Here is a 24,753-nt window from a genome sequence, read left to right on the forward strand (position 1 = left end):
CAAATATATATTCGATGAAACTATATTTCGTAGTGAATGTAAAAATATTGATTTCGCATTGTGAATGTTGATACTTTTTCTTATAGATTTGATCAAAGTAGAGATATTTTAACTTCGGACAAAAACTTAATTATATGCAGACTAAAAATGACCGGAGAGTATAAGATAGAGACCATACGAATTAAAGTAAAAATCAAAATGGAAAAAGTGTGTGCAAAGAACAGGATGCCCCCGTTACAACCTATGACCTCCTGATAAACCCGCCATGTATGGGGGCGCCAACCCGACCACAATGACACTAAGAGAGATATACACAATTTATCTTAAGTATTCTCTTTCGTTTTTTCTATGTATAAGAAAATAACTTATATTCTTGATAAACTTTTCGGACAAACCAACTAATTGTTTCTTTGAATTCGAATAATTTCGAATTTCAAAATCTAGAGAAAATCAAATATAGTGCAGAATGAATATGCATAAATTTTTCGAACAAATGAACTAAATTTTTAGTTGAATTCAAATAAATTGAAATTAAAAATCTAGATAAAATAAAATATAGTGTGGAATGAGTGAAGTAAAAAAATTGAACAAATCAATGATTTTTTTTGAATTTGCATAATTTTAAATTTGAAAATCTACGTAAAAGAAAATATAGGTCAGAAATGTATGTAAATATTTTTGAAAAATAAACTAAAATTAGTTTGAATTTGAATGATCTAGATAAAATAAAATATATCATAGTGACTGTACGTAATTTCTTTCGGACAAATCAACATAAATTTTGTTTGAATTTAAATAATTTTAAATTAAAAATCTAGATAAAAACATATAGTGCAAAATGACTGAACATAAATTTCTTTCGGACAAATCAGCGAAAAGTTTGCTTGAATCCGAATAATTTTTAATTTCAAAATCTAGATAAAATAAAATATAGTTCAGAACGTGTATTTTTATCCTGAAGGATATATATCTTGGAAGTCCGTGTTAAACACAAGCAAACATGTGACGCAGTAGTTAGGACACTTGCATGGTCGTATCAGATCGTCGGTTCAAAATCCCATCATCCCACCGATTTATTTTCGGTTCAAAATCCCATTGTCCCACCAATTTTTTTTATTTTTTTTTGTAAAAAGTCCCACCAATTTATTTTACGCAAAATGTGCCACGTACGTAGCAAATACACCCGCGTACAGAAAATGTGACCGTATTTACAGATCAACGCAAGTTTGATAACAAGAAACACTTATTTTGCAAGTTTATGCACCAAACTGACCATTACGTGCAAGTTCTAAGACTATGAGTGTAGTTACCTCCACGTAATGCACAGCGCCTAAGCTACCCAGGTGCGCTTTATTGCATCGCTCGGGCCTGATTTTTGAAAAAACTGTCAAATCAAGGATTTTCAGGGATGCAGGCAAACATGCAAAAGTCTACCATAGCTTCCTAGTTGTATACGTGTAGCAGAGCGTTTCCAAGTCCTAGTCCAAGTCCGAGTCATGGATGGACTGTTCTTATTCTGCAAGTTATATACGGAGGTTGTACGTTGGCACGGTCGTGTATTAGCCTCAGGTTAAATTGCGTTCGTGACCGGCTGGTGAAAGCCAACATGTCGTCGCCTACCGAGTACGTCTCTCTCGATCATCGCTTCCCCATGAATTCCCTTAGTATATCGAGACGATCGAGTTTTTCTTCGACACTATTTTTTTTAGAAAAAACTAAACATAAACTCTGATAGCTGCATGTTTTTCAATCGCAAAAAAAGCTGCAGGTTTAGGGCATCAACAGCGCGGCGCTTAAACGATTTTGATCCTTGTCAACTGGCGGGTGGAAGGTCTGATCCCAGTACGGGCGATTTGATTATTTGCCATCATTTACTTCAAACTTTAACATTTTGCCACTCATTACATTGAAATTGATCTGGTGACACTTCTTAGTTTGCATTTTGATTTTGTCACTTTTCAACACAAAAAAAAACTTTGTAAATGATAGACAAAATAAGTGAACAAAACAGAGAACAAAACTACCCTATTACCCGTTGAACTGAAACATAGCACAACCTCCTCCCAAATTAGAATGAAGCCTAACTCATAACACAGCCGCCGCCCGCCCCTGCCGCCCTGCTGCCCCGCCGATGCCGCCTTGCTGCTCCCCGACGGCCCCTGGTGCCCTGCCGATGTCGCCCCTGCCGCTCCCTGTCGGCCCCTGCTGGCCCCGGGTGTCCCCTGCAGATAGCAAATTTGGGTGAAACAGTAAAAACAGAGAGGGGGCAGCGGAGGAGTGCATGTGTGAGATGCTTATCAGTCGAGTCTAGCCCACATGGCCCCGTCGACGTATGTCTGCTCGGTCAATCAAGAACATGGGCGAATTCGCGATTTCACAGGGGTGAGGGCAAATCCTCTAAGTTCCAACTAAGAAGTAGCAAAATATCAATTGCAAAGTAGACAGTGGCAAATTGTCAAAGTCCCAAGTAAATGGTGGCAAGAAATCAAAATCCCCTTCCAGTATTGCCCATGCCGTCGAATTTTTCTGGTTTGCGGCATGAAAAGCGGAGGCCGCCCGAGTTAGCGGCTTGCGACTTTTTTTTTTGAGTTTTTTTTTTTTTGAGACAACACACGAAGCTTTTTATTGATTCGTCACAATGTTTACAGGGACGAAAGAAAGATCTCCGGGATGGCCTAACCATACACGGCGGCCACCCCCGAGAGATAAAGCATGCTTCGCTAAGTTGTGAGCTTCATAATTTGAGCTCCTAAACTCATGGCTAAACCTACACATATCAAAAGTTGCAGAATGGCTTAATATTTCATGCACAATAGCACCATATGGAGATGCGTCCTCCTTTTTCAGAGAGTCTACTGCCTTCTTGCAATCCGATGCAACATGAATGCGCCTTTGGTACAAGTCCTCCGCAAGTGCAAGGCCTTCTCTGATCGCCATGGCCTCCAGCGTTTCCGGGTCCCCAATATGCTCTATGATCAGCGCCGAAGCTCCCAAAAACAGACCATCTGAACTTCTGCAGATTGCACCCACAGCCCCGAAACGGGCTTGCCTTGGTGCGGCCGCGTCCACATTGATCTTCACGCATCCCGTGGCCGGAGCCTGCCACTGGGTTGGTCTTGCAGCTTTGACTACGGTCCTCCGAGGTTCACTTGCCTTAATATATCTCAAGTCATCAAGAAAGCTTGTGATAAATCCATAAGTAGATTGCGGTGATTGGAAGATGTCCTCATAGATCGCTTTCCTTCGTGCTCGCCAAATTGCCCACATAATAACAATCATGTGTGCAAACATATCTCCGTTCAACACTCCACTCATAGCAAAAAGCCAATCCTTGGGGTGTTCTTCCACTCTGTCCACGAGATGATGAACCAACTCCTCCGGAGCTAAGGCCCAAACGCTGCTTGACATCGGACACATAAAGAGTGCATGTCTCCAAGAGTCAACCGCCCCGCACAAAGGGCACTTGTCCTCGGTGGCCATATTGCGGTGTTTGAGTAAATCAATAGTGGGCATGGAGTTTCTCGCCAATCTCCAAACGAACATGCGTAGTTTCGATGGAACCTGCATGTGCCAAATAGTACTCCACTTGTCCGCCTCCTGCTGCACAATAGAAGTTCCCGCTTCTCCGCTCAGCCAGGCCTCCCGCTCATGCTTTGTTCTGAGGATCATGCGGTAACAGGACCGAACACTGAAATTTCCTCTTGGTTCTTCCTGCCAAGCCCAAAAGTCCGCAACCTTGCGAGTACACAGTGGTATCTTCAGAATATCGTCGGCATCAAACCGAGCAAAGGTTGCTCGAATCAGCTCCTCTTTCCACGATGCCGTGGTACTATCTATAAGCTCGGAGACCATGATCGGAGGGTTTTGCGTTAGCGATGTGATAGGTCTTCTTACTCCCTCCCTCGGTATCCAATTGTGTCTCCAGATATAAGTGGACTCGCCATCTCCAATCCTCTTCACAGTACCCTGTATCAAAACATCCCGACCGTCAATGATCGAGCGCCAAACCTGAGAAGGGTGTGACCCAAGCTCCGCCTCAAGAATAGAAACCTCCGGGAAATAAACAGCTTTTAAAATCCTGGCACTTAAGCTCAGTTCCCCCGTTAGCAGCCTCCACGCTTGCCGTGCTAGTAGAGCTAAGTTGAAGATCTCCATATCCCGAAATCCCAACCCTCCCAAACTTTTCGGGCTTGTCATAATATCCCAAGCCACCCATGCGGGCTTTCTTCTCCCCTGCTTGCTTCCCCACCAAAACTGTCGTATGATTGAGGTTATATTTTCACAAAGGCCTCTTGGCAACCTGAAACAGGACATAGAATAGACTGGTATCGCTTGGGCCACAGCCTTGATTAACACTTCTTTACCTGCTGAGGACAACAGCTTCTCCATCCATCCTTTGATCTTCTCCCACACCCGGTCTCTCAAGTATTTGAACGTGCCATTTTTCGAACGTCCCACATCGGTTGGCATGCCTAGATAGCGTTCATTCAAAGTCTCCTTGTGCACATGCAAGGTGTTTTTTATTGATTCCTTCAACGTGGCCTGACACGACTTACTGAAGAAAATTGAAGACTTCTCATGATTGATTCTCTGCCCCGAAGCTGCGCAGTAGGTCTCGAGCAAGTTTGATGCCACACCTGCACCCTCTACGTTGGCCTTGAATAGCAACAGGCTATCATCTGCAAACAACAAGTGGTTAACGGTGGGAGCCGTTGGGGCCACTTGAATACCTGCAAACGATGACGAAGAACTTGATTTAAGGAGGCACGAAAGGCCCTCTGCTGCAATCAAGAATAAGTAGGGGGAGATTGGATCTCCTTGTCGGATTCCTCTCGATGGTTGGAACGATTCGAGCTTCTCTCCGTTGAACATTACCGAGAAAGATACCGAAGACACCATGCTCATCACAGTATCAATCCACTGTCCTGCAAACCCAAGTTTAGTCATGATAGCCCTCAGATATGTCCACTCTACCCGATCATAGGCCTTCATCATGTCCAATTTCAGTGCACAAAAATTATTTGATTTTGATCTAGACCGCTTCATAAAGTGCAGACACTCATAAGCTGAAATTATATTGTCAGTAATTAACCTTCCGGGGACGAAAGCGGACTGCTCCTCAGAGATAATGTCTGGCAGAATGAGTTTCAGTCTATTTGCAATTACCTTGGATGCTATCTTGTATAACACATTGCACAAACTGATAGGTCTATACTGAGATAAAGCAGTGGGGCTTGTTACCTTGGGTATGAGCACCAAAACCGTATCATTGATGCATTCCGGACTCTCCTCCCCCGGACAATACTCAAGATAATTTTTGTTACCTCCTCTCCACACACATCCCAGTGTCTTTGGTAAAAATGAGCCGGGAAACCATCGGGCCCCGGCGCTTTTGTTGGAAACATCTGAAAGAGGGCGATCTTAACCTCCTCATTCGTATAAGGGGCACACAATGAGGCATTCATCTCTGCTGACACCTTCCTCGGAACATGATCAAGTACTGCATCCATGTTTTGTACACCCTCCGAAGTGTACAGATTGTGATAGAATTCATTGGCCAACGCCCGTAGTTCAGCCGGATCATCAACCACTACCCCGAGGGAATTTTGGAGGGCTTTTATCATGTTTTTCTTCCTTCGGATACTGGCTCGTAGATGAAAAAACTTCGTGTTGCGATCGCCCGCAGTGAGCCATTCTATCCTGGATCTTTGCCTCCACATAACTTCCTCACGATGATACACCTCGATCAAATTTTGGTTTATTTTCAACTCATTATGTGAGGGAGCTATCCTTGCTGGATCGGCCCGCAGATCTTCCAACTCCTTCTTAAGCCTCTTTATTTCCTTCCGGACGCTGCCGAAAGTGTCTCTGCTCCATTTAACTAGGCCCTGTGAGATGGTTTGCAGTTTTTGTTTCAAATCCTCCACCGACAGACATGGAGGGCTAGCTTCCCAATCTGCTAGAACCACATCCTTAAAACCTTCATGTGATTCCCACATCACCTCGTATTTAAAAGATTTCTGTGCTTGCAACCGATCTGTATCTCCGAACTCCACCAAAATCGGTGCGTGATCCGACGTGGCGCATGTGAGATGTGAAACCGAGGCCATAGGAAACTTGTTCATCCATCCCGCATTAGCTAATGCTCTGTCCAACCTGCATCTTGTGTAGCTTCCTCCAACAACTTTTTTCTCAAAGGTCCAAAAGTGCCCCGAGTAGCCCAAATCTTGCAACATGCAAATATCTATAGTATCTCGGAATGCTTGTATTTGAGCATTACTCCGCTGCCCAACCCCCGCATGCTCTTCCGGACGTAACACTTCGTTGAAATCACCCACGCACAACCACGGCAAGGAGCTCAAAGTACTGATATTCTTCAAAACTGTCCAGGTTTGGTGCCTCAAATTTGTTTGTGCTTCCCCATATACACATGTCAGCCTCCACCTATCCTGGTTCTGTTCCTCGACCAAAACATCCAAGTGATAATCAGAGTAACCAAAAATCTCAACATTTATTGACTTATTCCAAAACAGACCAATGCCACCACTTCGGCCCTGACTACTAACAGCATATGCATTATCATAACCCAACGTACCAGCTAAAGCTTCTACCCTATTACCATCTATTTGTGTTTCAACTATGCACAACAGGGTAGGGGCAAATTGCCTCGCGAAATCACGAAGCTCACGAACCGCCGCGGCTTTGCCCGCGCCACGGCAGTTCCAACACATGGTACTCATTGGGCCCGGCGGCGCTCCTCGAAGGAGCCCGCCAAGTTCTTAACTGCTGAGTTTGATCCTTCATTCCCTTCTTCAAAAGTCTTAGATCTCTTCAACTCCCTCGTCGGTGGTGGACTGGCAACAGAGCTGCCCACAGGCACCAAGGCTAGATTATTGTCAGCTGTAGTCCTTCCCTGCCCTGCAGTATCATTCTGTGTCCTTTCTAACAGTCCAGCCGCTAGCCTTTTCCTGGTCGCGTCTTCCATGTCTACGTCCTCAGCCCCCGGCGCTGCAGCCGTCCCTGTTCTTCCCATGTTCTTGGTCCCAGCATAGCTAGTATTGCCCTCTTCATACCTGGTGTTGTTCCTACCACCAGAACGGCCTCCTCTCCTGCCTCCACGATTGCCACGGCCTCCCCCCGGGCCTCTTCCTGTACGCATTACCCAGCTCGCTCGCAGGTCCTTGAACACCAGGGCAGATGGTGGGTGGATCCCGTTCCCATGCTCCTTGTAAAGATGCCCAAGCCTACCACAGACGGCACACCAGTCAGGCAGCTTTTCGTATTTGACTCTGTAGATCTGCCTCTTCCCCTCTCTGACCATGGATACAGCATTCTTCAAAGGTTTGGATACATTGATCCGCACCCAGACCCGGTAGAAATTACCAATGAAATCATGAGACAAGGGCTCCGTAAACAAGACTTCCCCTACTTTGGCCGCCAGAGGGGTAATCAGATGGGCATACAGATCGGGCAGGTCGTGGATTTGAATCCAGATATCGATCGTCTCTAACTTGACCGTCGACGGCTTTGAGATCCCATCATAGCGAGCCATTACCACCGCATCTCCTCTGAAGTTCCACGGCCCGTCATTGATCACCCTCTCCCAATCTCCCAAGCACGAGAATTGGACGGTATACAGATTCTCTTCAAGAGGTTTGAACTTCACTTCCTGCGCAGCATCCCACGCCGAACGCATGTTCCTATAGAACCAGGTCTGGCTGTATGTCTTGGTGGTGTTGACTCTGGCAAGCATGATCCATCTAGGCCCCTCCGCAGGAGCTTGCTTCTCATCAAAGATCACATCATCTAGGTCTTCCTCCGTCAGTCCCAGCTCTCGCATCATCGCCTCAACATCCTCTGCTTCCGCCGTGGCCGATGCCGCGTTCGAAGCCATCAAGAACCCTAACCCGATGAGACAACAGATCGGGTTTTTTGTTTGGGGAACCCTAACTCCACCGTTCCCTAGCCAAGCAGAAGCAGGGCTGCGGCACACGGCCGCTCCCAGCGTCGTAAACGATCGCCTGAGATAGGGGTACGTGGTAGGGGAAGATAGAACTCGACGGCGGCGTGGTCGCCTCCGGGAGAAAAAGGCAAACCCTAACTAGAGGGAAATCGTGACCCACGTATAGCTACTTTTTTGAGTGCTAGGGGATCGAATTGATGTGGCGCGACCTTTGTTCCAGTAGCAACGATCAATGAGTGACGGCCCATTTGAGACAACTGGTCGAGATATTTTCCCCTCGTCTCCCTTCCCAGGAAAGCTCCTTCCTTTTCCCCTCGCCCATCTTCTTCCCCTTTGCCTCCCCAAGTCGCCGGCAATTCTCTATGCCGCTCAGACGACTCCTCGCCGGCGAAAATTCCATATTTCGTCGGCCTGGCCATTCCACGATTTGTCTTCCCGATGGCCAATACATCGATGTCTACACTGACGACGATGGGACTCTCGTCACCGGCGGATCGGAGGGCCGGCCGCCACGGCCTGTCCAAGAAATCTTCGCCGACATCCGGCGCCGTCAGGCGGCCGCTGAGGACGCCTCCCGTCGCCTCCACTACCCGCAGCGTCGTCCACAACCCCGTCCACCATCAGATGCGGCCTCCACGACCCAACTACCTCCAACCCCCTCCACTCCACTCCACTCCACCATCAGAATCAGATGCAGCCGACCCCCTGCAACCCCTTCCCCTCCCCTCCACCGTCAGCTGCAGCCTCCACAACCCGAACCCATCCCCTACGCTCCAGGCAAGCCTCGCCCCTTTACACTCACCGACCTGGATGCGATACGTCGACGCGTAGCAGATGCATCTAAGGAATTCGCCCACTCCGACTACGCTGTCGGGGATGGACAACTCTTCACGGACGTCGACGAGATATCTCGACGCGTAGCAGATGTACGCATGGAAGTCGCCTGCTCCGACATCCAGACGAGGCCCTACGATCGGCCGCAACCTCCACAGTATGAACTTTATCGACCTGTCCCTCTCTCGACTGTATCTCAAGCAACATGCCCCTATGCTGATTGCTCCAGCCTCCCAGATTTATGCATGCTAGGAATACTGGAGGTAACAGTAGCCGTCTTTCTCTCTTCACACATCTAATTATCAAGAAAACAAATTTAAGTCTGATGGGATGGAGGGTTCTGGTATATAGACAGATAAGGGCAGCCCCAGTGCATGTAGCTCCCGCTTGCGCAGGGTCTGGGGAAGGGTCCGACCACTTTGGGTCTATTGTACGCAGCCTTTCCCTACATTTCTGCAAGAGGCTGTTTCCAGGACTTGAACCCGTGACCTCATGGTCACAAGGCAGCAGCTTTACCACTGCGCCAAGGCTCCCCTTCTCTGGTATATAGACAGATACTGAAGAAAAAAACAATTCTCTCTTTTCTTCTTTCTCTTGGGGTTCTGTTATTGATTGATTAAACATCATGTATTATGCATGCATCTCCCGTGATAAATTAAATTATTCTTCAACTCATCGAGCTTGCTCCATTGAGCATGTAGCATCTGTTAAAATGTCTATTCCTGACCCCCATTATGATGTGCCAAAGATTTTTTTTTTTGTCTACTTAACTTTCTAACCATGTTTCGCTTCAGGTGCGAGTACCCTTCTTATGATGTGCCTGAGCAGTTGGAAACGCCACTGCTAGAGCCAAAGAACACCAACACTTCATCTTCCTCCACACAGCCAGAGGCGCTAACTCATGACATCTTGCCAGTGTCAAGGCAATCGTCTCCGCCTATTTTCGCTCGCAATCCTTCTGGTTGGCATATACAGTTTTTCATCAGAATAGATGTCGAGGGTTCTTTCCACACGTATCCTAGTCTGGGCGGGCCATTTCAGAGCTTGCAGGAAGCTGAGAACGCTATCACTAGCCATCTTGACGAGCTGCGCTCTCCAATGATGTGAGTTTTCTCAACTTTGTTATGGTTTTTCATCATAATGGAAATTACAATGTACTAACACATAGAATACTCTGACCTGAACTAGGTGCACAGATGGGCTTTCGGATGCTGAGATTGGTATATTACACGCCCTTCACTGGCCTGATGGCACAAGGAAGAAATCTTCTAAAGGCAATGCGGAACATAGGAATATCAGCTTATTGGTTCAAGCGTTACTGGACAAATACAATGAAGATCACCATCTTTTGGGGGTTTACTCTCTCTCCCTCTTGCCCGCTCTCACTCCTGGTCCTCTTACCAGGATTGTCTTATTTGTTGTTATATTCATGTTCTAATTGCCGACACAATCCATGCCTCCTTTTCAGGATTTTGAATATGAACTTGATGATGTTGTTATCTTCCGAGAATTTGTTGAGGGGGAGAAAGTGACTAGGTTCTATCATATCAATCTGGCTACAAAAACCAAAGGAGAAGATGGTTTGCACAGTGGCGTCAACAATCTATTTTTTGCTGAAGTCAGACAAATTAAAGGAGAAAATGTATATGTACTCAGTTGTTTATGTATGGTTAAACCTACTGACAGTGGTATATTTTCCACCTTGTATTAAGTTCTGTTCATACAGTTTGGCCTCACATTTATCTGATTGACGTGTTTGGTTGCCCCTTGTTTCATTTTTACCTTCATCTCATCCACTGTTTAATGTCTAATATAGTTCGTGCCCAGCCATAAGTAGCGACTTTCTAGTTCCTACACATGTTTGTTATTTTTCCTGGTTGATTGTTTGGTAAGGAAATGACTGCTCAATGGTTTTTGTTCCACCTTAGATAACTTCTGTTCATTCATACAGTTTGGGGTCACATTTTTTCTGGTTGACCTGTTTGGTTGCTCCTTGTGTCATGGTCCCAAGCTTTACTAAAGTTTAAATATGTATAAGCTAGATGGGCAACCATATGTACTCAGAGTCTAAACATGTTTTTTTTCGCCTAGTTGGTTATTTGGTAATTAAATGATAAATCACGGTATTACTTCCACTTTAGATTAAGTTCTGTTATACAGTTTGGGGTTCACATTTATCTGCCCTTCATCTTATTTGTTATCTTTGAGCTTTTAACATCTAAGGTAGTTCATGCCCAGCCATATGTATTGACTTTTTACACACTTTTTTTTTGCCCAAGGCCAATGCTATGGTTGCTTGAGTTATGGAAATGTTGATTTGAAGCACCCTGTTGATACTGATAAATACAAAGGTGGCCACACTGCCCCGCGCTCACCATGTTGCGGTTTTGATCTACGGTGTGATGTTATCCCTGGCCTAGATGTACCTGAATGCATCGAGGATGAGGAGGCTAGGCTGGTGAAGGAGGAGGCTAGGTTAAGATATATATACAAGGTAATTTTATATCTTGTGTGGTTGGTATCTTGTGTGGTTGGTATTTTGTGTGGTTGAAATTATTCTCCTTCAGTGCCCTGCTCCGGCAAAATTGGATGGTGCAAGAGTGCGTGCTTGTTTGGCAAAGAGAGAGGATGCTGGTTTGACCAAGGGAGAGTGTGGCCAGGGAAGCGCGAAATACATTGTGCCTGCTAGGCGTCGTCTGCTGGTTTGAGTAACCCCTCAGGAACGTAGATAAATTTAATTTGATTTAGGTAATGCTTGATCTCACTACTCATCAGTGTCCTCGGTGTTTCATTAGGTTCAAGCATTATAGTCTTCTTACAATCTGCACGGTTGCATGTTTCTGCATGGTAATGATTCTTTAGTTGATCAACTAGAGTCTGGATCAAGTGTTAGGGCAATCGATTTCAAATTTTGCTAGACATTTAAGCACTAGTGTCATTTATGATCAATCAACTACCAATGTTCTCAAACCGAATATGTTTTTTTTTTAAATTGAAGTATAGTGAAGGAGGATGCATTGTTAGAAATGAAAATATAAGCTTCTGACATGTTTTATTTAATAACTTCTGTCATCCTACCATTGTTCCCTTTTGGGAGGTGACGCTCAATTTGTTTTTATCATGTACTACATGCCAAATTGCCAAAAAAGAAATTCCATTGATGACTTGTTTTCCTTCAGAACTGCTTGATATTGTTGCACTATTTTCAAAACTTGAACTAGCCGGTTGATGTTGCATGGCATAACTATTCTTTAGGTTAGTTCATATCCTTTGGCCATTAATCTCATTGCACGTTTTTGTTGCTTTCTGCAGCTTGTAGTGCCGCATCTTATGAGAATTGTCTTTTTTTTCTCATTCAGTTTCTAGTATCTTGGAGAAGGATTAAACTCGCCGTGCACCATAATTTGGGATGTTGTTGCTGCAATAGTAGAATGTATGGACCTGCCATTTGCTTTGGACTTGGTTGTAGCTGCTCGGAAGTTTGGTGCTTTGGGGCCGTAATGGTGTAATGTTTCATATTTTAGTTCCATGGAAGGTCTGCAATGGAGCTGCCTTTTGTTTTTTAAATGTTGTCAATATTTATTTCATCGACACATAAGTTTCCATCTAGTTAGCACACATGCTCCGCACCTAATTTTCATCGAAACGTAATTTGCCATGACGTTAGCACACAGGCGCCTCATCTAATTTTTCATGACGGTAACAAGCATGGAATGAAAGGAAGCATGCCATATGATATGGACACATGGAATGAATATTGGAACCATATGTACGCAGGGTGATTAAAGGAAGTTTGCGAGGGAACTTTGCAATTATTCTGGAAGCATGTTTTTATGGATTTGAAGCAAATTTTAGTTGTCGTCGCTTACAACTCATCTGCATGCCATGTTCGAGCAAATGAGTCAAGATGGATAAATTCAAGAAGAAAAAAGCCAATGTGGTCGCTCCTGGATCAGACGCCGCAGCAGCTCGCCCCGGTAATCGCCGGTCTTCAGGATGCAAGACTGCACCACGTAGTGCCCGTACTGGTGGCAGGACAGACTGGCGACCTCCGTCATGAGCTGATCCACGATGGGGTACCGATCGACAGACTTATGTCAGTTTTAGCTTGGCATTCAGTTCAGACTTCAGAGCGGGCCGGTAATATCCAACGGAAGTTGAGAATCATGGAACAGGTTAACGCGAGGATTGAGAATTAATTAACCTGTATTGGCTCATGGCTATTTCTACGGTGCCTTCACACACGACCTTGTTGAAATCCTGGAGCTCATCGGCTCAATGGCGGATTCAGGATTTGAAATTTTTAAACGAAACAAAAAAATAGAACCCACAATACACTTAAATAAGACAATCAAGAAAATTAATTAGCCAAGTGTATGCATTCAGGCAAGACGATCAGCGTAATAAATTGTTCAAAGTGGTTTCATTCTCAAGAACTAGGCGAAAATAATATAACACAAAAACCACATAAAGTCTAACTTGGACTCCCGCTTGCTGAATCTTCCACACTATATTGTCATCCCCCTGGACCACTTTGAGCACCTTAGCTCCAAGGGCCCATTTCATTCCCTCTTCTCCAAGAACCCGAAGTTTCTGTTCGGCCTCAGTTTTAGCCGTATGCTCAGTGACGTTGAGCAAGCTCAGCTTTCAGATCTAGTTCATTAATCAGTTGAGTGAGTCTCTCCTTTTCTCGCTTGTAAATCCCACTTTCTTTTCTGGCCCAACCCCTCAGGAATTGTCGCAGGTGACTAATCTTATTCTGCCATCGTTCAACACTAGTGTGCCCACCAACATCCTTGGACCACTCTCTTGCGATGATATCTAAAAAAATCCTCTCTCTCGAACCACGCTAGTTCGAAGGAAAAGGTATTCTTATTACCTACATGGGTCGCTTCGCCTGAATCGACCAACAAAGGTGTATGATCTGAGACTGCACGTTGCAGCGCCTGCACAATAACAAGAGGGAACTTTGTTTCCCAATCAACACTGGTAAGGACACAATCCAACTTCTCATAAGTCAAATTTGGTAACGAGTTCGCCCATGTGAACTATCTACCCGAAAGATCAATCTCCCTCAAATTAAGACTCTCAATAATCGCGTTAAACATAAATGACCATCTTCCATTGAAGTTGTCATTATTCTTTCTTCCCTTCTCCTGATTATGTTGAAATCCCTCCCACTAGGATCGGTAACCTCTCATCCCCGCAGACCCTTACAGGGTCCGCTAGGAAATCAGGTTGCGCCACTCCATAAATAGCCACCAAAGGCCATCAAAACCCATCAAGTTTCGAACGGACCCGAAATTTAACGGTAAAATCTCCTTGAACGATGTTCATGACCTCTAAAGTCTCGCATTTAACCCCAAGTAAGATCCTTCTGGATCATCCACGTGGGGGTAAACAGTACCAATCGAAGTTGACACCACCTGATAAAGTGCCTAGAAACTGTGAGTGAAGTTGTCCCTGCCGGTTTCCAGTAAAGTAACAAAGTCTAGTTTGTATTCAAGTGACGCTTTTGCAAGAAACTTTCTTTTAGCCAAGTCAGCTAGACCTCTGCTATTCCAAAAGATTCCTTTCATTTGTCATCATGGATTTTTTTTCTTGAATTTGACTCTCGCACTTCTATGCATTGCCGATGCAGGATAAACCTTCCTCTTACAGGAACGTTTTGGTTTATCCAGCACCTCCTCCATGTCCATATGACCTGACACAGTTTGTAAAGTGTCATCCGGCTGTAGAGGAGCCACATACCCATTGTGCCCCGATTCATCTACCTCATCTTCTTGTCCCGAATTGGGCACAACATCCTCACAGAGACTCTCAAGAGTATTAATTCCTAAGTTTTTAATCTCCTCATCGTTCATAGGCTTCACAACCGCAATGTTACGAATAAACTCTAAAGCCCTCCCAGGTTGTAAGTCCAACAAGTCATTAACTAATTTCGCAATTTCTTTCTCGTTAGTACCGAGAGAATCCCCAGGTTGCTCACATGATCAATAATATCTTGTTCAGGAAAATGAAGAATGGAACAACTCGTGTATTAGATGTGTCAATCATTAGTTGCAGTGGTGTGAGAGCTAAATTTTCATATTGAAAATTTTAGGTTCTTACCTGCATAGGCAACTTGTGTATCTGCTCGACTATTGTGGGTGTCTTCGTTGACGTTATCATCATGCTCATGGTCCAGCACCACTCGTACCGGGAAGGGATCAACAATGTGCTTGTTATTCTGATCAGAGGGATGCCAACAGTTTTTTTGGTCATGCTCGCAATAGGTTCTCATCACTTATCTCAAACAGGTGTGTCTGGATATTCTCATCACCTTTCTCCAGTTAACGGACGTTGTGTTATATACCACTAAATTTGTTCTGAACTTTGCAAGGTGCCATCACCAAGAGAATGTTGGCCATTGAGGAAATGGCGGGAATGGATGTTCTCTGCTACGACAAAACCAGAACCCTCACTCGTAACCACCTTACTATTGAAAAAACCCTAATCAAGATCTGTTGGGGGATCTGGTGCACCCACAACAAAGTTACTTTTGATAATCATATTATCCGGTCTCCTCTTGAGGCGGTTTTTACTGCTTGTGCACTGATGAATTACTAGACAAGGCTGCTGAAGATGGAAGACAAAGCTATGTTTCAGGCCGAGATCCAGAGGGTGATGCATGTCGCAACATTGCTGGCAGATAGGTCAAGGTTGAGGATTGCCAACGGCCCTGGAGAGTCGCTCATGTGAGGTTGGCTTGCTGCTGGATCCTCACTCTTCTTTCAAGGCGTGGCGTGGATATGGTCCGTGCCATCCCTGAAGGAAATATGCCCTAGAGGCAATAATAAAGTTATTATTTATTTCCTTATATCATGATAAATGTTTATTATTCATGCTAGAATTGTATTAACCGGAAACTTAGTACATGTGTGAATACATAGACAAACAGATTGTCACTAGTTTGCCTCTACTTGACTAGCTCGTTGAATCAATGATGGTTATGTTTCCTAGCCATAGACATGAGTTGTCATTTGATCAAAGGGATAACATCATTAGGAGAATGATGTGATTGACTTGATCCATTCCGTTAGCTTAGCACTTGATCGTTTAGTTTACTACTATTGCTTTCTTCATGACTTATACATGTTCCTATGACTATGAGATTATGCAACTCCCGAATATCGGAGGAACACTTTACGTGCTACCAAACGTCACAACGTAACCGGGTGATTATAAAGGTTCTCTACAGGTGTCTCCGATGGTGTTCGTGGAGTTGGCATAGATCAAGAATATGATTTGTCACTCCGATTGTCGGAGAGGTATCTCTGGGCCCTCTCGGTAATGCACATCATTATAAGCCTTGCAAGCAATGTGACTAATGAGTTAGTTGCGGGATGATGCATTACAGAACGAGTAAAGAGACTTGCCGGTAACGAGATTGAGCTAGGTATTGAGATACCGACGATCGAATCTCGAGCAAGTAGCATACCGATGACAAAGGGAACAACGTATGTTGTTATGCGGTTTGACCGATAAAGATCTTCGTAGAATATGTAGGAACCAATATGAGCATCCAGGTTCCGTTATTGGTTATTGACCGGAGATATGTCTCGGTCATGTCTACATAGTTCTCAAACCCGTAGGGTCCGCATGCTTAAAGTTCCGTGACGATCTGTATTATGAGTTTATATGTTTTGATGTACTGAAGGTAGTTCAGAGTCCCGGATATGATCACGTACATAACGAGGAGTCTCGGAATGGTCGAGACATAAAGATTGATATATTGGAAGCCTACATTTGGACATCGGAAGAGTTCCGGGTGAAATCGGGATTTTACCGGAGTGCCGGAGGGGTTACCGAAACCCCCCGGGGGTTAACAGGCCTTGTTGGGCCCTAGTGGAGAGAGGGAGGGGCCGGCCAGGGCAGGCCGCGCGCCCCCTCCCCCTCTGGTCCGAATTGGACTAGGAAGGGGGGGGGCCTTTCCTTCTCCTTCTCCCCCTTCCTTTCCCCACTCCTAGTAGGAGTAGGAAAGAGGGGAGTCCTACTCCTACTAGGAGGAGGACTCCTCCTCCTAACGCGCCGAACAGGGCCGGCCGGCCTCCCCCCTTTGCTCCTTTATATACGGGGGCAGTGGGCACCCTAGAACACACAAGTTGATCATTGATCTCTCCCAGCCGTGTGCGGTGCCCCCCTCCACCATAATCCACCTCGGTCATACCGTAGCAGTGCCTAGGCTAAGCCCTACGATGGTAGCTTCATCAACATCGTCACCACGCCATCGTGCTAACGAAACTCTCCCTCGAGCTCTACTGGATCGTGAGTACGCGGGACGTCACCGAGCTGAACGTGTGCTGAACACGGAGGTGAAGGAAATATGCCCTAGAGGCAATAATAAAGTTATTATTTATATCCTTATATCATGATAAATGTTTATTATTCATGCTAGAGTTGTATTAACCGGAAACATAATACATGTGTGAATACATAGACAAACAGAGTGTCACTAGTATGCCTCTACTTGACTAGCTCGTTGATCAAAGATGGTTATGTTTCCTAACCATAGACATGAGTTGTCATTTGATTAACGGGATCACATCATTAGGAGAATGATGTGATTTACATGACCCATTCCATTAGCTTAGCACCCGATCGTTTAGTATGTTGCTATTGCTTTATTCATGACTTATACATGTTCCTATGACTATGAGATTATGCAACTCCCGTTTACCGGAGGAACACTTTGTGTGCTACCAAACGTCACAACGTAACTGGGTGATTATAAAGGTGCTCTACAGGTGTCTCCAAAGGTACATGTTGGGTTGGCATATTTCGAGATTAGGATTTGTCACTCCGATTGTCGGAGAGGTATCTCTGGGCCCTCTCGGTAATGCACATCACTTAAGCCTTGCAAGCAATGCAACTAATGAGTTAGTTGAGAGATGATGTATTACGGAATGAGTAAAGAGACTTGCCGATAACGAGATTGAACTAGGTATTGAGATACCGACGATCGAATCTCGGGCAAGTAACATACCGATGACAAAGGGAACAACGTATGTTGTTGTGCGGTCTGACCGATAAAGATCTTCGTAGAATATGTAGGAGCCAATATGAGCATCCAGGTTCCGCTATTGGTTATTGACCGGAGACGTGTCTCGGTCATGTCTACATTGTTCTCGAACCCGTAGGGTCCGCACGCTTAATGTTACGATGACAGTTTCATTATGAGTTTATATATTTTGATGTACCGACGGTTGTTCAGAGTCCCGAATATGATCACGGACATGACGAGGAGTCTCGAAATGGTCGAGACATAAAGATCGATATATTGGACGGCTATATTCGGACACCGGAAGTGTTTCGGGTGATTTCAGAGAAAACCGGAGTGCCGGAAGGGTTATCGGAACCCCCCGGGGAAGTATTGGGCCTTAGTGGGCCTGAGGGGAGAGAGAGGGCAGCAGCCCAGGATGCGGCGCGCCTCCTCCCATGAGGAGTCCGAATTGGACTAGGGGAGGGGGGCGCGACCCCTCTTTCCCTCTTCCTCTCCCTCTCTTTCCTTCCCCCTTCTCTCTTGCTAGTTGGACTAGGAAAGGGGAGTCCTACTCCTACTAGGAGGAGGACTCCCCCCTCCTTGGCGCGTGATGGGGAACATAGTAATTTCAAAAAATTTCCTACGCACACGCAAGATCATGGTGATGCATAGCAACGAGGGGAGAGTATGATCTACGTACCCTTGTAGACCGAGAGTGGAAGCGTTATGACAACACGGTTGATGTAGTCGTACATCTTCACGGCCCGACCGATCAAGCACCGAAACTATGGCATCTCTGAGTTCTAGCACACGTTCAGCTCGGTGACGATCCCCGGACTCCAATCCAGCAAAGTGTAGGGGAAGAGTTCCGTCAGCACGACGGCGTGGTGACGATCTTGATGTTCTACCGTCGCAGGGCTTCGCCTAAGCACCGCTACAATATTATCGAGGATTATGGTGGAAGGGGCCACCGCACACGGCTAAGATTATGATCACGTGGATCAACTTGTTTCTCTAGGGTGCCCCCTGCCTCCGTATATAAAGGATCAAGGGGAGGAGGCCGGCCGGCCCCTATGGCGCACCAAGGAGGAGTCCTCCTCCTAGTAGGAGTAGGACTCCTACTAGGAGGGGGAAAGAAGTGGGGAGGGAGAAGGAAAGGGGGGCGCCGCCCCCCCTCTCCTAGTCCAATTCAGACTAGGGGGGGAGGAGGCGCGTGGCCCACCTTTGGCTGCCCCTCTCTCTCTCCACTAAGGCCCATATGGCCCAATACTTCTCCCGGGGGGGGGGGGGTTCCGGTAACCCTCCGGCTCTCCAGTTTTCTCCGAAATCACCCGGAACACTTCCGGTGTCCAAATATAGCCGTCCAATATATCAATCTTTATGTCTCGACCATTTCAAGACTCCTCGTCATGTCCGTGATCACATCCGGGACTCCGAACTAACTTCGGTACATCAAAACTCATAAACTCATAATATATCTGTCATCGAAACCTTAAGCGTGCGGACCCTACGGGTTCGAGAACAATGTAGACATGACCGAGACACGTCTCCGGTCAATAACCAATAGCGGAACCTGGATGCTCATGTTGGCTCCTACATATTCTACGAAGATCTTTATCGGTCAGACCGCATAACAACATACGTTGTTCCCTTTGTCATCGGTATGTTACTTTCCTGAGATTCGATCGTCGGTATCTCAATACCTAGTTCAATCTCGTTACCGGCAAGTCTCTTTACTCGTTTCGTAATACATCATCTTGCAACTAACTCATTAGTTGTAATGCTTGCAAGGCTTATGTGATGTGAATTACCGAGAGGGCCCAGAGATACCTCTCCGACAATCGCAATGACAAATCCTAATCTCGAAATACGCCAACCCAACATTCACCTTTGGAGACACCTGTAGAGCTCCTTTATAATCACCCAGTTACGTTGTGACGTTTGGTAGCACACAAAGTGTTCCTCCGGTAAACGGGAGTTGCATAATCTCATAGTCATAGGAACATGTATAAGTCATGAAGAAAGCAATAGCAACATACTAAACGATCGGGTGCTAAGCTAATGGAATGGGTCATGTCAATCACATCATTCTCCTAATGATGTGATCCCATTAATCAAATGACAACACATGTCTATGGTTAGGAAACATAACCATCTTCGATTAACGAGCTAGTCAAGTAGAGGCATACTATTGACGTTTGGTTTGTCTATGTATTCACACAAGTATTATGTTTCCGGATAATACAATTCTAGCATGAATAATAAACATTTATCATGATATAAGGAAATAAAATAATAACATTATTATTGCCTCTAGGGCATATTTCCTTCAGTCTCCCACTTGCACTAGAGTCAATAATCTAGATTACACAGTAATGATTCTAACACCCATGGAGCTTTGGTGCTGATCATGTTTTGCTCGTGGAAGAGGCTTAGTCAATGGGTCTGCTACATTCAGATCCGTATGTATCTTGCAAATCTCTATGTCTCCCACCTGGACTAGATCCTGGATGGAATTGAAGCGTCTCTTGATGTGCTTGGTTCTCTTGTGAAATCTGGATTCCTTTGCCAAGGCAATTGCACCAGTATTGTCACAAAAGATTTTCATTGGACCCAATGCACTAGGTATGATACCTAGATCAGATATGAACTCCTTCATCCAGACTCCTTCTTTTGATGCTTCCGAAGCAGCTATGTACTCCGCTTCACATGTAGATCCTGCCACAACATTTTGTTTAGAACTGCACCAACTAACAGCTCCACCGTTTAATGTAAACACGTATCCGGTTTGCGATTTAGAATCGTCCGGATCAGTGTCAAAGCTTGCATCAACGTAACCATTTACGATGAGCTCTTTGTCACCTCCATACATGAGAAACATATCCTTAGTCCTTTTCAGGTATTTCAGGATGTTCTTGACCGCTGTCGAGTGATCCACTCCTGGATTACTTTGGTACCTCCCTTCTAGACTTATAGCAAGACACACATCAGGTCTGGTACACAGCATTGCATACATGATAGAGCCTATGGTGAAGCATAGGAAACATCTTTCATTTTCTCTCTATCTTCTGCATTGGTCGGACTTTGAGTCTTACTCAATTTCACACCTTGTAACACATGCAAGAACCCTTTCTTTGCTTGATCCATTTTGAACTTTTTCAAAACTTTGTCAAGGTATGTGCTTTGTGAAAGTCCAATTAAGCGTCTCGATCTGTCTCTATAGATCTTGATTCCCAATATGTAGGCAGCTTCACCGAGGTCTTTCATTGAAAAACTCTTATTCAAGTATCCCTTTATGCTATCCAGAAATTCTATATCATTTCCAATTAGTAATATGTCATCTACATATAATATCAGAAATGCTACAGAGCTCCCACTCACTTTCTTGTAAATACAGGCTTCTCCAAAAGTCTGTATAAAACCAAATGCTTTGATCACACTATCAAAGCGTTTATTCCAACTCCGAGAGGCTTGCACCAGTCCATAAATGGATCGCTGGAGCTTGCACACTTTGTTAGCTCCCTTTGGATCGACAAAACCTTCCGGCTGCATCATATACAACTCTTCTTGCAGAAATCCATTTAGGAATGCAGTTTTGACATCCATTTGCCAAATTTCATAATCATAAAATGCGGCAATTGCTAACATGATTCGGACAGACTTAAACATCACTACGGGTGAGAAGGTCTCATCGTAGTCAATCCCTTGAACTTGCCGAAAACCTTTTGCGACAAGTCGAGCTTTGTAGACAGTAACATTACCGTCAGCGTCAATCTTCTTCTTGAAGATCCATTTATTTTCAATTGCTTGCCAATCATTGGGCAAGTCAACCAAAGTCCATACTTTGTTCTCATACATGGATCCCATCTCAGATTTCATGGCTTCAAGCCATTTTGCGGAATCTGGGCTCACCATCGCTTCTTCATAGTTCTAGGGTCATCATGATCTAGTAGCATGACTTCCAGAACAGGATTACCGTACCACTCTGGCGCAGATCTTGCTCTGGTTGATCTACGAGGTTCAGTAGTATCTTGTTCTAAAGTTTCATGATCATTATCATTAGCTTCCTCACTAATTGGTGTAGTTGTCAAAGAAATTGGTTTCTGTGATGTACTACTTTCCAATAAAGGAGCAGGTACAGTTACCTCGTCAAGTTCTACTTTCCTCCCACTCACTTCTTTCGAGAGAAACTCCTTCTCTAGAAAGTTTCTGAATTTAGCAACAAAAGTCTTGCCTTCGGATCTGTGATAGAAGGTGTATCCAATAGTTTCCTTTGGATATCCTATGAAGACACATTTTTCCGATTTGGGTTTGAGCTTATCAGGTTGAAGCTTTTTCACATAAGCATCACAACCCCAAACTTTCAGAAACGATAACTTTGGTTTCTTGCCAAACCACAGTTCATAAGGCGTCGTCTCAACGGATTTTGATGGTGCCCTATTTAACGTGAATGCGTCCGTCTCTAGAGCATATCCCCAAAACGATAGCGGTAAATCAGTAAGAGACATCATAGATCGCACCATATCTAGTAAAGTACGATTACAACATTCGGACACACCATTACGCTGTGGTGTTCCGGGTGGCGTGAGTTGCGAAACTATTCCACATTGTTTCAAATGTACACCAAACTCGTAACTCAAATATTCTCCTCCACGATCAGATCGTAGGAATTTTATTTTCTTGTTACGATGATTTTCAACTTCACTCTGAAATTCTTTGAACTTTTCAAATGTTTCAGACTTATGTTTCATTAAGTAGATATACCCATATCTGCTTAAGTCATCTGTGAAGGTGAGAAAATAACGATATCCGCCACGAGCCTCAACATTCATCGGACCACATACATCTGTATGTATGATTTCCAACAAATCTGTTGCTCTCTCCATAGTACCGGAGAACGGTGTTTTTGTCATCTTACCCATAAGGCACGGTTCGCAAGTACCAAGTGATTCATAATCAAGTGGTTCCAAAAGCCCATCAGTATGGAGTTTCTTCATGCGCTTTACACCGATATGACCCAAACGGCAGTGCCACAAATAAGTTGCACTATCATTATCAACTCTGCATCTTTTGGCTTCAACATTATGAATATGTGTGTCACTACTATCGAGATTTAATAAGAATAGACCACTCTTTAAGGGTGCATGACCATAAAAGATATTACTCATATAAATAGAACAACCATTATTCTCTGATTTAAATGAATAACCGTCTCGCATCAAACAAGATCCAGATATAATGTTCATGCTTAACGCTGGCACCAAATAACAATTATTTAGGTCTAATACTAATCCCGAAGGTAGATGTAGAGGTAGCGTGCCGACTGCGATCACATCGACTTTGGAACCATTTCCCACGCGCATCGTCACCTCGTCCTTAGCCAATCTTCGCTTAATCCGTAGTCCCTGTTTCGAGTTGCAAATATTAGCAACAGAACCAGTATCAAATACCCAGGTGCTACTGCGAGCATTAGTAAGGTACACATCAATAACATGTATATCACATATACCTTTGTTCACCTTGCCATCCTTCTTATCCGCCAAATACTTGGGGCAGTTCCGCTTCCAGTGACCAGTCTGCTTGCAGTAGAAGCACTCAGTTTCAGGCTTAGGTCCAGGTTTGGGTTTCTTCTCTTGAGTAGCAACTTGCTTGCTGTTCTTTTTGAAGTTCCCCTTCTTCTTCCCTTTGCCCTTTTTCTTGAAACTAGTGGTCTTGTTGACCATCAACACTTGATGCTCCTTCTTGATTTCTACCTCCGCAGCTTTCAGCATTGCGAAGAGCTCGGGAATAGTCTTATTCATCCCTTGCATATTATAGTTCATCACGAAGCTCTTGTAGCTTGGTGGTAGTGATTGGAGAATTCTGTCAATGACGCAATCATCTGGAAGATTAACTCCCAATTGAATCAAGTGATTATTATACCCAGACATTTTGAGTATATGCTCACTGACAGAACTGTTCTCCTCCATCTTGCAGCTATAGAACTTATTGGAGACTTCATATCTCTCAATCCGGGCATTTGCTTGAAATATTAACTTCAACTCCTGGAACATCTCATATGCTCCATGACGTTCAAAATGTCGTTGAAGTCCCGATTCTAAGCCGTAAAGCATGGCACATTGAACTATCGAGTAGTCATCAGCTTTGCTCTGCCAGACGTTCATAACATCTGGTGTTGCTCCAGCAGCAGGCCTGGCACCCAGCGGTGCTTCCAGGACGTAATTCTTCTGTGCAGCAATGAGGATAATCCTCAAGTTACGGACCCAGTCCGTGTAATTGCTACCATCATCTTTCAACTTTGCTTTCTCAAGGAACGCATTAAAATTCAACGGAACAACAGCACGGGCCATCTATCTACAATCAAACATAAACAAGCAAGATACTATCAGGTACTAAGTTCATGATAAATTTAGGTTCAATTAATCATATTACTAAAGAACTCCCACTTAGATAGACATCTCTCTAATCCTCTAAGTGATTACGTGATCCAAATCAACTAAACCATGTCCGATCATCACGTGAGATGGAGTAGTTTCATTGGTGAACATCGCTATGTTGATCATATCTACTATATGATTCACGCTTGACCTTTCGGTCTCTGTGTTCCGAGGCCATATCTGTATATGCTTGGCTCGTCAAGTATAACCTGAGTATTCTGCGTGTGCAACTGTTTTGCACCCGTTGTATTTGAACATAGAGCCTATCACACCCGATCATCACGTGGTGTCTCAGCACGAAGAACTTTCGCAACGGTGCATACTCAGGGAGAACACTTCTTGATAATTAGTGAGAGATCATCTTAAAATGCTACCGTCAATCAAAGTAAGATAAGATGCATAAAAGATAAACATCACATGCAATCAATATAAGTGATATGATATGGCCATCATCATCTTGTGCTTGTGATCTCCATCTTCGAAGCACCGTCGTGATC

General features: G+C 44.6%; 1 protein-coding gene across 5 annotated transcripts; it reads left to right on the plus strand.

Annotated features, from left to right (window-relative positions):
• The first annotated feature begins 1,575 nt into the window (after positions 1–1,575).
• On the plus strand, positions 1,576–12,322 carry LOC123081671 (uncharacterized). 5 transcript variants are annotated; one of them, XM_044504224.1, is made up of 7 exons: positions 1,576–1,623; positions 9,592–9,900; positions 9,986–10,151; positions 10,266–10,485; positions 11,077–11,291; positions 11,365–11,517; positions 12,157–12,321. In XM_044504224.1, exons 1-6 carry the CDS (start codon positions 1,607–1,609, stop codon positions 11,503–11,505), a joined length of 1,068 nt encoding a protein of 355 aa, XP_044360159.1. In that variant the 5' UTR covers positions 1,576–1,606; the 3' UTR covers positions 11,506–11,517; positions 12,157–12,321. The 5 variants fall into 5 exon arrangements, with proteins under 5 accessions (XP_044360159.1, XP_044360158.1, XP_044360156.1 ...); XM_044504223.1 differs by lacking the exon at positions 1,576–1,623 and adding an exon at positions 8,250–8,954 and having other exon boundaries at positions 11,365–11,545; positions 12,110–12,322; XM_044504221.1 differs by lacking the exon at positions 1,576–1,623 and adding an exon at positions 8,250–8,954 and having other exon boundaries at positions 12,110–12,322.
• Positions 12,323–24,753: the final 12,431 nt, after the last annotated feature.

The sequence above is a fragment of the Triticum aestivum genome, chromosome 4A, assembly GCF_018294505.1.
Source record: "Triticum aestivum cultivar Chinese Spring chromosome 4A, IWGSC CS RefSeq v2.1, whole genome shotgun sequence".
Classification (NCBI taxonomy): domain Eukaryota; kingdom Viridiplantae; phylum Streptophyta; class Magnoliopsida; order Poales; family Poaceae; genus Triticum; species Triticum aestivum.

Bases quoted from the DNA above. Each gene is read 5' to 3' on its own strand.
- LOC123081671 (XM_044504223.1), top strand. From the start codon at position 8,326: ATGCCGCTCAGACGACTCCTCGCCGGCGAAAATTCCATATTTCGTCGG. The intron at 8,955-9,591 runs GTATGAACTTTA...GTTTCGCTTCAG, and splicing joins GATCGGCCGCAACCTCCACA to GTGCGAGTACCCTTCTTATG. The intron at 11,292-11,364 runs GTAATTTTATAT...ATTCTCCTTCAG, and splicing joins GGTTAAGATATATATACAAG to TGCCCTGCTCCGGCAAAATT.